The sequence below is a fragment of the Lytechinus variegatus genome, chromosome 1 (assembly GCF_018143015.1).
Source record: "Lytechinus variegatus isolate NC3 chromosome 1, Lvar_3.0, whole genome shotgun sequence".
NCBI classification, from domain to species: domain Eukaryota; kingdom Metazoa; phylum Echinodermata; class Echinoidea; order Temnopleuroida; family Toxopneustidae; genus Lytechinus; species Lytechinus variegatus.
This window is the reverse complement of record NC_054740.1, coordinates 53,650,784-53,666,367: the sequence shown is the minus strand read 5'-3', so window position 1 is coordinate 53,666,367 and position 15,584 is coordinate 53,650,784. Positions and strand designations below refer to the sequence as shown.

General features: G+C 35.9%; 1 protein-coding gene across 3 annotated transcripts in view; it reads right to left on the bottom strand.

Annotated features, from left to right (window-relative positions):
• Window positions 1-1,085: 1,085 nt before the first annotated feature.
• LOC121416754 (ras-related protein Ral-A-like) overlaps window positions 1,086-15,584 on the bottom strand; it is a 38,635-nt gene continuing 24,136 nt past the window's right edge. For all 3 annotated transcript variants that reach the window (XM_041610227.1, XM_041610214.1, XM_041610221.1), the window contains exons 2-5: window positions 15,302-15,476; window positions 8,278-8,486; window positions 4,094-4,277; window positions 1,086-1,861 (exon numbers count right to left, since the gene is read on the bottom strand). In XM_041610227.1, coding sequence (XP_041466161.1) covers window positions 1,736-1,861; window positions 4,094-4,277; window positions 8,278-8,486; window positions 15,302-15,476 — 694 coding nt within the window. In that variant the 3' untranslated portion in view covers window positions 1,086-1,735. The remainder of the gene's footprint in view (window positions 1,862-4,093; window positions 4,278-8,277; window positions 8,487-15,301; window positions 15,477-15,584) is intronic.

Genomic DNA, 15,584 nt, shown 5'->3' with positions numbered 1-15,584 from the left:
AGATAACTCACAGACACAAAAATGTCTAGAATATTAAGGAAGGCCATTACACATACAACGGCCATTCTCTTTTAAATGATAGGTTTCACATACAAATGTATCACATACATGTACACAAAGTGAAACAAATTATTCAGATCTATTTCAACTATTTATATTTTATGTACATGAATATAATAATTGTCGGTATAACATAATTCTCCTCATTTAACACTCATGTTAGTATCATATCAATTAAATGAAAGTAAACCTTACATTGAGGTGTACTCACAGTTCTTCTTTTACCAATCGACATCTCCAAGTTCCACTGATGAATTGGGTAAAAAAGGTGGTTTCTTCATTTTCTTATCTGGGTAAGAAATATTCAGTTTATTTTATTTAAAATATTTTTCTAAAGGTCTGAAACATTAGTCCCCTGTACACAGAGATAAATCAATCCTGTAACTGATGGTAACACATAGACAATTAAACTTAAAACTTGAATGTGTGAGTCAGTCACTGTGGCACAGTGGTTAAGAAGTGTGTCCCACTTGTGAAGTCCATTCATGATCTTTTCACATTAAACGAGAGTCTCTGCACGGTCCGAGTTTCACAAAGCTGTTCACAAGTTACAAATGACTTTACAAGGGACCAGTGATCCTTTCTTAGAAACTAGATCACCACCGATGAAAGTATGAAGTGTATCATTTATTACAAGAAAGGAGCACCAGTCGTTTGAAAGTCAATCATAACACGCGAACAGCTTCATGAAATGCCCACTTGTACTATGATTGCTGTGAATATACCCTGATGTACGCTCTTATCACGGTCTATATCACAGGCAAGATGGATATTCATATTCTTAATAGGGATACTAGTAAAAGAAGAAAACAAGAGTCATACTATTAGAACAAGACCGGGGCCCCGTCTAACAAAGAGTTACGGTTGATCCGATCAATCCTAACTCTATGGAAATCCATCACTGTCATAATTTTTCATACAGGAAATTTGCACAATGTCCTTTGTAAACAAAGAGAGGCACAGTGAATTTTCAAGAAAACAATGAATGCATGAATATACATCACAGTTAGAAAATATTTTGAATAATAGATGTTGACATTGCTGGCCGTCCATAGTTGTGATTGATCGTATCAATCGCAACTCTTTGTAAGACGGGACCCAGGATATTGAGAGTATCAGTAGGGAAGTTATCGTGAAATTGGCAATAAGGGGCCCCTATATATTTCTCATCCTCTAGCAATTTCTATTGTAAAAAGGTTATACAGCAATACATACCCAGTATTTAGAAAATATCTGTTGCCTACAATGCATTCAAAGAGCTTTATACACCCTTATGATGAAATCTCATTCCTTATCTAGGGCCTGTTTCATAAAACTTGTTATAGTAAAAAAAATTGGATTAACAGTTGAAGTCCTGTTGCATAAAAAATCAGAGCTTGAAATGAAACTCCTTGAAAATCAATCATTAGTCCTACATGAACACTTCTGACTGGCTGATAATGAAGTTGCGCTTGATGTCCTCAATTTGCAATCAAATTTTAGTGTCATGCAACTCGCCCCTGATCCTTACTACACCACAACCCGACTTTCCCCATTGATGCCTGTGATATAGACCAGCTTCCACCATTTGCATTACATCATTAGACTGTATATATATATATAAAAAAGAGGCGAAATAAATAGACCATTACAAAAAATGGTCCGTTAGTTGTAAACGTCTACGTCTCTCGCAGTCTCACAATATGATACATTTTCTCTTTCTCCTGCCCTCTGATGTTTTCTTCTTGATCTTCTTTCCGTTTTGTTTCTGCGTCTCTAGTGCCTTTTGGTCCCGGATTTTCCTCATGAGATCGTAGAAGACCTGGAAGATGTGAGGGGGTGAGGGCAAAGAAAAATAAAAGGAAGGTTGTGATTACTGTCAAAGAAATCAACATTATACACTAGATATATAATATGAGGGGACTGCCCATATGTTGAGTTCAATGCAAAATGTAATTTGAAATTTTAAAAAAAGGTAGAAAATATAGCCACTTAAAGATTTTCATCTCCCCCCACCCATCAACATGATTCCGGACTTTAAATACATCAGCGGTATTCCATATTTCAATTCCATATTTTAACTCCTGTTCCCTGCATTATACATTGTCATGAGACCTGTATTTGGCAATCAGAGTTACCCTGACAGCCAAAGAATTATTCTCAAAAAACGGTTCTATTTTTACACTCTTAATTAGCAATCCAATTATCTCAAATCATCCTAGGATGTAGTGATCGCAAAGTGATTAATAGCCCTCAAATTAACCTCATTATGGTGGAGAATATGAGAATACATACATTGCTAGGCACATCCATAATAGTCTGCAATGCAAACCCTTCACTCTGGTTAAGGGGTCTGAATACGCAGCCTACAGAGTCTTGTGTACTGAAGGCCCTCTTCAAATAGTTTCATGTGCTAGTCTTATGTGAAGACCTACTTCTTGATCACAGGGTCTGTGCTTGCAGACTATATTCATATCAAACTTGAACCAGCAATTTGTGTATGGTATGGGTGAATATACAATGTAGCATATCCCGAAGCTTCATTTGCCCTGGTGCGTAGCCGTAATATTACATGTAATGTTCAACACATAAAGGGAGATCCATAATCCTAACTCTAACCCCCCATACACTGAATGTTTCATGAAACAAATGGTTCAGGGGGGCGTTTCATGAAAGGACTTGTCGGACGTTTTATCCGACAAGTCTAATTTTATCTGACAGTTACCATATAGGAACAGTGCCTCTCAGCCAATTAAAATCATGGAAAGATGTCAGATCTGACAACTTGTCGCATGAAAATATTGATGAAACGCTCCCCAGAACACCATTTGATAAAAACTTGTTGAATACCAAATGCTTCATTCGATGACAATGTCCTCCCTGATAAATCCAAATAGTGTGTTTGATTTATTTCCAATTCGTCTAATGGCAATTCATCCAACTGCCAACTTGTCTACTATCATTTAGTCTATCATCAGTTCGTCCACTCACCACATGGTCCACTTTCATTTAGTCTAATGCCATTCCATCCAATAACCAGTTGGTCCAATAGCCATTTAGTCCATATACCATTTGGCCTAATTGGACTCAAGTGTTAATTGTGCAAAATGAATGGAAATGAAATAGATATTAGACCAACTGGTTATGAGACGAAATGGTGATTAGACCAAATTATCATTGGACAATGGTTATTAGACGAAATGTTGATGGATGGAATGGCATTAGACTAAATGAAAGTAGACCATGTGGTGAGTGGACAAATTGGCAATTTACTGTGTTTCACATGCATGCCATTTGAGATCTTATCGTGATGTCACTCTTGGTTCAGGTAACACAAAGGTTAGTGCTTAATCACACGTTTAATTTCCACGATAACTGTACATTGGAGTCAATGCATGTACCGGTAATCATTCATGAACAAAAGAATAATCTAAGATGATTGTTAAACTTTGTATTCTGGGACCCTGGCCTGACGTGTCAATCTTGAGAGATTGGCTGACAACATGAAATCAACACCATGTTTTAATCAACATGTTCCTTTTTCTTGAGTGATTACAGATCCCACATACAAAACCACTACAGTTTTCCAGGAACTCACCATAGAACTGATTAAGGGTTACTATTCCTTAGGCTGTACAGGATTCATTGTTCAGTTTTTCTTTTTCCGATAGGCCATACAATAATGAGCATAAAAAAAATACAGATTGGAGCACGTCTGTAGCATGTAAAAGCTACCTATAGCATGCCATTGATATCGTGTCTTATGAGGAAATGCCTAAAACAATTGCGGTCAGAGATTTTGTCAGGTTCTAAAACCTCCACCAAGGTTTGTGAAAAAAAAAATTTACCCAGTTATTTGGGGGTTCAAATGTTTTTTTAACCATTTTAAGAACATTTTTTATCAATAAAAATCATGTTTAACTACGCGTTTAAAATATATTTAAAAATGCATTTCAAAACACCTTTTTAAAATGCATTTAAAACCGTTTTTTTTTTAAAGAACTGAATGTACAAATGCACCCACATCCCCTAGAGCTGTGGTGCCTGTTCTTACTTTATCAACATTTTCTCTCGTCTTGGCTGACGTTTCAACGTACGGCACGTTCCACGTCTTTGCTCTTTCCGATGCTTCCTCTTCGCTGACTTGCCTCTTGTCTGCCAAGTCTGATTTGTTGCCGACTAGTAAAAAGGGGATTTGGTCATCAGTTTTGTCGTGCTTCACTCGAAGAATCTGCTCCCTGGGGAAAATATGGGATGTAAGAAAGGTGGAGAAGATGGTATACCGGTAAATGAGAGTTCATATTAGACACATTCCAGTCAAGTTCAACCCAAACCAGCGACATATCCTCCAGCATCAGATCTTACAAAGCATTTCATGGGCCCAATTGTCTGGGGACAATAGTGACTATATTATGCTTGTGCATGGGCGCATACATTTCTTTGTCATAGTTGATGCAGGATACATGTACGCTATGCCTATGGCATACCAGGGAAGAAATTTTTCAAGATAGGAAATGATTTGCTCTGAAACCTTGTCAAATTGGCAATTATCATAAATGTTCTTACCCTGTTTACATAGGTTCAAATACATGCAAGTATGGACATCACACAGGTCAAAATTAACAATCAATTTTTAAAGTAAAAAAAGTTGCCAATTTGTCTTCTCAAAGATAAATGCCAGTTTGGGGAGTAATGATTTTAAATTGCGTTCGTACAAAATCCAATGAAACAACTACATGTAACCGAGTGTCTGACTCTGGCATATTGTGTTAAAAGATTCTGAAAGAGATCGAGTACAATATAATTGCTGAGAAATTGGCAAAATAAGCATGGGATTTGGGTCACAAGTCTGGTACTTTTCCAAGCAATAATAATACACTGTGGCCATACAGCTTATATATTTCAAGACCAAACACCTGGGGGGTGTTTCACAAAGATAATAAGTATGACTTAGAGTCACTTAAAGTGATTGGTTAACATTGGTTTGACTTTTAAAAAATCTGAGAAGGTCACACTTGTCACCTGTGCCTGTGATATGTTACAAAAATAAACCGTTCGAAAATCATTATCAAGTGCTTCAAAAATTGAAATACAAAGTGACCAGAAACACCATCTTAATTTCATCCCATACACTTATGTGTACTATTTAGGCGTCTATAAGACGCCTATTTACATTTACAGGGTATGCCTTGTAGTTTTAGCTTTCATTCTCAATAATGGTTGTTTTCAGGGTTTATTAGTTCTATTGAATACATGCACTTGTACGCATGTTTCATCTTTGTTTGAGAATTTTTTAAATTGGCTGCTCACAAAGTTAAACAATACCTTTAAATAACGAGTTGCATTCGGTATGAATGAAAGGCTTGACCACATTGGTCAGATCATGCCATGAGGACGTGCACTACTGCATATCTATCAATAAGATCGCGCGTTGCATATCATGTAATCGTCGGCATTTAAGTGCCACGTAAGTCATACCTAAATCTTTGTGAAACACCCCCAGTTTATATCTGTATCAACAATATTAGGCCTACATGTACAGTGTCAATTAATTTTAGTTTCACATACTTTCTTGTATTAAAAATCTTAGTGCAACTACTTTAAATTATCTTCAAATATTGGTTGATCACCGTTTTCATTGAAATGCCAATCAACGTCATAATAATCAGCACTATCTAGCTCCGATTCTGGAACAGCACAATGTACTGTAATGGAAATTGCATTTTTGTAAGTACATGCTTCCCTTCAAATAATATTTTACTAGCGTTCAGGCTGCATAATCCTCTCCAAAAGGAGATACTGATACTGTAATTAGAGAAAGAAATAGAGAGAGAAGGGGGGGGGAGGGGAGATATACATAAATGTAGGGGAATGTAGGACTGAAAGGGGAAAAGGAAGGATGCGATTAAAAGCTGATCGAAGAGAAAACTCATTCAAGGCAAATGAACGATACCAAATCAATCATTACAGCTCAATTAGAATGTAATACAAGTTTCTCTCATTACCTATCTTGCACCAGAGGGATCAATACGGAAAAATGAAAATCCATTCCCGTCTCCAGAGTTGGATATGAAATTAGAATACTGATGAGGATAGAAGTATCTCCCTGATGGAGTGCCCATTTTACCTTTCATCATCTCCTTGTATCAATGCTTGGATTCTCTATAAACACCCTTTAATTAGGGCATAACCACGGGGAGAAAGCCCTTCCCCATCATTTACATATATATTGGCTTTTTTCATGCTAGTGTTCACACAGCAAGCTTGCATAATCATGCTCAAATTCATATTTCTGAAATAGAGTCTAATACAAGCCTATACCAATTCATAACAAATATAAATTCCTTTCGCAAGGGCTGTTTTATAAGTTCACCTAATCTGTATTCAGTGATTCGATTGTGATTCTTTTATGCACTAAGACCAATGGGCAGAAACGGGTCGGAAAGTATGTTGGGCTATTTTTGTCACATTGGGGCATTTTTTAAAAATCAATTTATCTATTTTTTGGGGGGGAGGGGGGCATTTACATGTAAATTCCTTTCAAGTGCTTTCTTGCTCAATGAGCAATTACATGTAAAAGCATATATTTATCCTAATGTACAGGATGTAGAAAATGGATTTTCTAAACTTTCTGTAATATTTGTTTGAAGCAGATCTTGGGGCAATTTTATAAATGATTGACACACTTAACAGCCATCACTGAATCTCTCATTTCATTTTTATATCTGTGTACTGAAAAAACAAACCAAATCAAAATGTCATAACTGCCTTATTTTTGCTCGTTTGATTTTTCTATTTCCTTCGATCATTCCAATAATTTTTTGTAGGGCATACTCCTCCTTTAATCATTTTCCAATTGAAAACACAGGAACTGAGACACAGGGCTTAATCGAAAGTCCCATAATTGTGCAGATTCCCAACCCGACATAAATCCTTTCTAATGGGGGAAAAAACCTGCCATTGACACTGACTCAATGCTACCCAATCAAACGGGATGCCTGCTGCTTCAGAGCTTTAGGGGACATTCACTGTGGATAAGACAATTAATTAATCTCATCACACTGAATATTATACTGCATGCATTCAGGGAAGACACGGCACAGGAAGATGAAATCTGGAAAGCCAAATTATATCAAAGGGATAATCAAATCTCCTGTGATAAATTAATTTATAGATTTTCATTTCAATGGCAATAATATATATCCATAATTTCATTGCATTAGCTATGGTTATGCATCCATTATTTTTATTTTTATCTTTTTTATTATTTCTTTTTAATAGAAATCTGTTTAATAGATGAAATCTGGAAAGCCACACCAAATCAAAGAGATAATGTAACATTGAAGTGATCAAAAATAGATTTTTTTGGTTCATTTGCAAAAAAAATCCATAATTTTTATCAAAATTAAAAATAAGACTGTATAAGATGAAATCTTGCTGGCAAAACCACCTTACAGGAACAATCTAATTTTCAGGAATAAAATGATAACAGATTTTCACTATATTTGCAATATCATCTTGATAAAGAAAGTATGTTTTTCAAAGACAATAAATATGAAAGTGGACAAAACAGTGCAAGTTCTGTACAATATATATTCCAAGAATGCAGAAAAAATATGAATTATCAGAAATGGCTATGGAGCATGGAAATGCAAATTTGCTCTTGTTTTCATAATACAGGGATACTTCAACCACTTTGAAACAGAAATATCTGAACATGTACATCAGAGTGTCTATTAAGTGAATTACAAACAGTTACACTGTTAAGATACACTGTTCGGGACTATTACTAATAATACTTTACTTCAATGTAAACTCTATAGACTCCAAACGTGCATGTGACTTTTCTAATTAATTACTACCAATACTATATAACATGAAAATAAATGCCCAATTAACAGTTATGATGTGGTAGATGTATAAACATATGTTGTTACTATTTTAATTTGCAGCTTAAATGTTTGTAAATATGTGAAGTATAATGTCTTCAATATGTGAACTTATTGAAAATATAGAAAACCTCATATTAAAATATTCCTTTTAATAGGAAAAAAAAGGAATTGCTATTTCTCATGTGGATATTATCTACATGTTTTATTACATTTCAATTAGTGTTTTAAGAAACTTTTTATCTTTGATGAGCTTAAAATATTTCACTGCTTGCTCCAAGGGACAACTCCAAAAATATGAGAAAGGATGAGGAAAGAATTACAAGATACTTTCAGTGAGAGAACAAACCTGAATTCTGTTGTCGTAGCAAACGATTCTTGCTCTGTTATACTGAAGACACATAGAAATCCTTCCCCGGATCTGAAGTAGTTGTCCCTTATTGCAGCATAATCCTCCTGGCCCGCCGTGTCTAGAATATCTATTTGAACCTCCTCTCCATCTACCGTAACTTTCTTGCGGTAACTGTCTGCTTTCGTGGGTTCGTAGTCCTCTACAAACTGAGTGTGGTAAGGCAGAAAAGAGAAAGAAACTCTCATCTAGCTATCAATCAAGATGTCTGTTTTCATGATTAATTAACATACATGTACTGGCGACATCATGCTCTCTTAATGTCTTTAGTGAGAATTTTTAAAATCTATTATAAATAATGATGATGATGAGGATCATGATGAATTTTGATGATGATGATGAAGATGATGATGATGATGAAGATGATGATGATCATGATCATGATGGAAATGATGATGATGACGATAAAAGTCTGATATTTTCTGATTTTACTTAATTAAAATAATAATAAACAACTGGCACTGGAATACACAGTCAGATTAGTACACTGTACTAGTACTTTACAGTCCTACTTTAACACTTGAGTGTATTTGACCATTTACATGTAGAATGAATATAAAATGACATTTTTTTACAATCCTACACAATCAGAAATTACAAATCAAATTAATATTATAATAATCATCAATGGCAAAGATGGAAGGTGGTACTGATGGTATTACCAATATCATTCCATTACCACTTTTTGTAGGGTGTGTAATGGTGAACAAAATAACAGATTAAAATATGATGGATCATCTCCTTGGAAAATGTATTTCCAATTAAAAAAAAGATGCTTGATTCATTTAATTTTCCCATGCAGTTGTCAATTTTGGCAAGGTTACATACATGGGATGGAACAATTTAAAGAAAGGGGGATGGAACAATTTAAAGAAAGGGGGGGGGGGCAAATGAATTACGGGGCTCTTTCTTATCCAACACCAAAATAGAGTGTGTGTGTGTGTGTGATCCAATGTGACTTCACATCAATTTCAACTTCAAGCCATCCTCTCAAGCAGCTACGGAAATCAATTGAGGGTCGAAGAGAGAGAGCTGACATCACGATCTTCAAGGAGGGGAAAACACTCTGCAAGAATTCACTTTGAAAGAAAGAAAAAACCCAGCTCAGATCATATTTCCATGTGAGGCTTTCAAGATTATTCGGTTCTCCTTAAAACGTCTTCATATACAGTCATGTAGATTAAGACTTGTTTACGCCTTTTGAAGGTGTTGTTGGCAGAGCATCAAGAGATTGTGATGACAGTTAATATTTTACAATAAAAAGGTATCCACACGATACCGTTAATAAATTGTAGGTCTCTTCAGATGGTGAAGGAGGAAAATGCATTTCATAATTTCAAGATGCATTCTTTTGCACCTCTTCCTCTGCTTTTTCTTCCCTTCCTCCAAAATTCATCTATCCATTCTTCTTCCTCTTTATCTAGGCCAAGGGCCTATAACGCAAAGCTTAGCAACCACTAGAGCATTTTTTTTTTACAAATGATTGCATGACTACAATGTACAATTCCATCGTTAAAAATTAGGCGAAAAATTAATCGCTAACCTTTGTGTTATGATTACGATTGATCGAACAGCTCATTTTTACTGATAATTCACAGTAATCAGTGCAATCAATGGTAGAAATCAACCAAATGATTACCGGTAATCATTAAAGGGATGGTCCAGGCTGGAGATATTTATATCTCAATAAATAGAGTAAAATTCACAGAGCAGTATGCTGAAAATTTGGTAAAAAATCGGATATCAAATATTGAATTTCAAAGATTTGCATTATTCCAGTGAAACAGTTCTTGGCATGTCTTCATGAATATTCATTATGCCGGCTAATGATGTCATATCCCCACTTGTTCTTTTTCATTTTATTAGGCCTATATGACATCAGTTTTATTCAGAATTCTTCTACCAAAAACAAATGGATTGACAACTGATTAAGTGCATTAGTTATTTATTGCCGCAACTTATTTCACCATAATGGAGACACATCATTTTTAATATGAAAACAATTATGATTTCATGTAATAACATAAGAAAAAGGAAAGTGGGGATGTGACATCATCAGCTCACCTATTGAATATTCATGACGATGTGCATATAACTGTTTTAGAAAATATGGATAAACTGAAAAATCCAAAATCTTTGTTATTTGTTATTCGATTTTAATGAAACTTTCAGCATGTTGCTTTGTGAATTTTACTCTATTTATATTTTTAGCCCAGACCATCCCTTAAAGTTTTATGCCACAGGGCCTAGGTCACTTTTCCACCATATCAATCTCAATATTTGAATGATTTTAAAAAGCATTGGAGGAGTCACAGATACCCTACTCCCTCCTCCATAGGCAAATACTATGAGTGATTGAATGCCCTATCTGATGGTCCTCTCTCTACCTATTTTCAACCCTCATTCAGATAGGATAGGGTAATACCATTTAAATGAAAACCTTGCACTGTGGACCACTTTACATGCAACTGAATGACTAGTGCTCGGTGAAAAAAGTGAGAAAAGAAAGGAATCCTGTACTAGTGTACATGTACATTATGAAAACTTCCTTGGTTTCTCTACAATTCACTTGCTGTGATATGAATTTCTATTGAACATTTCTTGTCCAGGGTTAAAGTTTGAGCTCCCCAGTTAAAAAATACTACATGTACCTTTCATTACATTTATTACTTTTTTTTTAACGTAACATGCTATATATGAGATCTTTTTTTGTCGGGGGGGTGGCTTTTCCCCCAGGCAGGGTTTTGGAAAACTTAAAAGGCAAATTTGCCTTGGGTGACTGCGTCCCCATTATTATTATTTTTTCCTGCTATTCAGTATCGGTTCTCCATCTAAACAAAAAAGATAGTTTGCTTGGACTATCTTCATGCCTTTAATGCTTTGCTGAATTGGACAATACCTGGAAAGAAGACTTTCACATCTGTAGTCAAAGACTGCATGGTATCTGATGCTGTTCAATCAGAGGAAAATACTACTGACTGCAATGTATTTTGTTGAACCTAAGAACTACACTCAAGAGAGTTTGCCCATCTATAATTCATCACCATTGATTATTCAGAGTCAGGTTTGCACAGTGCATCTACATTTATGAACAGTATGCATAATTTCAGCAGCTTTCAGACCATTACAGTACATTATTATATCATCATCGATCATAGATTCCTAGGTGATTCATCCATATTCATGGGAACTTCAGACGCTGCACTATCTTTGCCAAATAATCATGAAAATCATCTTCCACAATCAGTGTCAATGATTGCTAAAGAGCATTTTCATACAATCCCGATTCAAGCAATAACAGACTCTTTTTTCTTACATTCATTTACATGTAACTTTTAAATATTTGAATAGTGAATTTGTTTTTCATAATGAATAGAGTTTTAATCGAAATCAATAACTCCCAGTGGTGTGAAACTCACAATGCAGTGATAGCCTATCTTTGTCACTCAATCAAAAGAAAATGAAACCTCTGGACCAAGATAGCTTGTGCGAGAACAGAAAAATTAAAGAAATAGATCAACAAAGTTTGAGAAAAATTGAATAATGCCCATTTGAAGTTTAGATCATATCGTATTGTACATGGTCCTCCAATTGGCAATGCGACGAAGATGTGTGGTGTCACATGAGAACAACTTGGCCATTACTGTTTGTATACATTTAACTTAACCAAAATTCTCCCGGGGGGGGGGGCATAATATATAAAAATATATGAATTCAGTGAAATTTACCAATGCAACTGTGGAGATTATGTCATTCTCTACCATCATGCAAATTTTCGTTGTGATCGCGCAATCCGCGGCTGAGATCTTAAGGGGGGGCCATTAAGCCCCCCCCCCTGGGAATGACAAGAATCAAAATACCCCAGGAGATTTAGGGTTAAACTGCCTCTTATATCACATCTATCAATAGATCATGCATTCTTTTTATAAGAGGGCATGTAATACAGATTTTCAAAGAATATATTATGGATAGAGTTTGTATCATAAGAAAGAGCAAAAAGAAATATTTTGAGGGCATTTTATAGTCCATCAAAAGGAAAGTCGTTCACATGTGATAAGGCACTTCTTTGTCACATTGCCAATGGGAGGAGGATCTTCATAGCAAATAGGTTTTCAAATGCTCATAACTTTCTCATTATTTGTCCCTGTTTTCTCAAACTTTCTTTGATGTTATTCTTTGATTTTTTCTGTTTCCATACAAGCCTACTTGTTCCAAAGGTTTCATTCCACTTTAAATGTTATCGTCAGGACAACAACGTATTAACATCACTGGAATGTCTCAGGTGCATCTTCCCTTCAAAAAACAACCCCCTGCAGCGGGTGAATTGCTTCATAATCTTTCTGCGGGGTGAGATGAGTCATTATGGCTTTACATAATCTAGCTGTGTACTATCTCTACTCATTATGTCACCCTCACACCCCACGACAGAAAGCTCACTGGAGTGTGAACAGAGGAAATACGATGGGTCAGAAGCCCAAGAGGGGGGGGAGTCAAATGTATTGCTGTACACATGCATGACCAAATTATTTCCAGACACCCCCTAAACAATTTTTTTTCTCTTATTGTGTGCAAAATAAACCCCTGAAAAAGTTTTTTGCTGGCTTTATTAACACAATTTGGCCCCCTAAACAAGTTGTCGCCAGAATATGACCTCGGGGGAAAAAGTTTGGGGAAAAAACATACCCCAAACGCGTTTGGCTAGTCTTTAAAAAAGAAAAGCTTTGAAAAAATAAATACCTTAACTATGTTTGACCCCGAGATTGACCATTGGCCAGTCTCAAAACCACCCTTTTTCTTGAAAAAATCTGTATTTTGATACCCTTAAGAGTGGCGCGTCCAAAACTGAAAAAAACAACCCCTTTAAACACTTTTTTTGGTCACTCATGTGTACAGCAGTATATTTGACTGCCCCCCCCCCCTCCCCGGGTCAGAAGGGCAGTAGAAAAAGAGTGGGTGGGGTAGAACACATATTAATGTATCTGACTACAACCAAAATTTCACCATTTTAAGTTGCACAATGAAAGGTACAATATTTACCGTTGAAAAAAAGAAATTGGATATCTAAGTACCCTTGTTTCAGGGTGAAATATATGTACATGTATGTAGGTCTACTGGTAAATTGCCAATTGATCTACTGCCAACTCGTCCACTCACCACATAGTCTACTTTCATTTTAATAGTCTACTCTAATGTCACTCTGTCCATCAACTGAATGACCACTTTGTCTCATAACTAGTTGGTCTAATGATCCAACTCATTTTCATTCATTTTGCACAATTAACACTTAGTCCAATTAAACCAAAAGGTATATGGACTAAATGGCTATTGGACCAACTGACTATTAGATGAAATGGTGATAGATTGGCAATTAGACCATGTGGATCGTGGACGAACTGATAGACCAAATGATAGCAGACGAGTTAGCGTTTGGGCAAATCGGAAATAAACCTGTCTACTGACTTTGATTGAGATGTTCAATGAACATGTAATTTTGTACAGTTGGAGATGGTTGTAATGACACCGTTTTCCTGCATGACCCATTTTTGTGATAAATGTAGGTTTAAACAAAACTGCAGCCAAACCTTTCAACAATTCATGAAATAATGCCAATATCATCCCAAGCTGTAATTAGCATCAAAAGTCTGTGATAGTGAGGATATATTCAAAATAATACCTTCCATTGCAATTGCTTGTCATCAGTGATTGTGAGAGATTATCCAATATCTGACAGATAAACGTCATGGCATAGAGTGGGTTATTGTTTAATTGTGAGTACCATAATGAATACATGGGAACAACATGTATGCAGGATGTGTGTACAAAAAAAGGTATAAGTTTGCAACTCTGCATTCTCTTCAGGTGGCGGCCAGGGTAGCAAAAAAAAGGGAAACCACATTTTAAACACAACTACATCACATATGTAAATTGTAGTTAACTCAATATCTAAATGATTATAATGAGAAACTACATGTAAACATCTTGAGTCCGTACGTGTGCAATGACTGTACACATAGGCGGATGATGCAAATATGATCTAATTGAATTCACATTGTGAATATTTTATTCACTTTCACATCTGGTTGTGATCAATAATTACATTACTTCTCATTTCCTTCTTCAAACTCATATTCAAGATGCCTGTGCAGGCTTCAGGCTACTATACTTGCATGCTCCATATTATAACTTTAATGTCTGTGCTGATTGAGTTGTTGTTCTGACAAAACACCAGTAATGCATGTACATTACATGTACTAACAAATCAAATTGTTGGTATCCCATTGACAATTTCAATTTGGTTTGAAACAATATTTTGCTCACTTATTTTATGTATTTTAATGCTAACAAAATCAACATCTTTTTAATGGTTCATGATGACCGAAAACATCCTCCTTATGTGACAAGTATGAAATGTGTCTGATGATACATGAACAGGTAAAAATGTAATACATACTATATGCAGGGAAGTAACACTTCCCTGCTGTATGTTAGCTCAGAGAACAATGTAAATCCATGCTAATAGTCCCCCTGTACAGAGATAACATAAATAATGATGATGATGATCCACAGCATTTTAATTGCGCCATTTATCTGTTAAAAACATTCAAAGGCGCAGTGAACATCTCCATGATTTTTATGACATTCTCCCAGTTACAATAATAACAATTACTCTTATTTACCAAGGGTAGCCATTTCAACCATTTGCTGTTTTCCAAGGGGGCCCTTAATAATAGAATATTTTATTATTTACCCTTATCCATTTGTCAAAGTCGGGCACTTGACAAGATGACGGAAGATCCCTTTTTTCAAGTCTTTGGTACCCTGTATGAATCTGACTGGGATTGAACCCACAACGTTTCTTTCATGAGGAAGGTGCTCTACTACTGAGCCACCATGCAAGGTTAAGTTTAATCTTCCCAAGTTCTGTTCAGACAAAGAAGCTCCCTAGTACACGCGAGATTCTTACCTCATCGTACATGAACTGTAGGGTGAGCGCTGATTTGCCAACGCCTCCGCTCCCCACCATGATGACCTTGTGTAGAGGGAGCTGCTGGCTCTTTGGCTTCGACATCTTGACCTCCGTTGGCTCCTGCTGAATTGGGTTCTGATCCTCCTCCGCAGCAGAATTGCTCCACCCCTTTCTGAAACGACAAAACAGAATTGACTCGATCAAATGGATTGATTGACATGATTGTAGGGATTTGCGTTTACCCACATTCTGTGTCTTTCGACAAGTGTAGGATAGATGA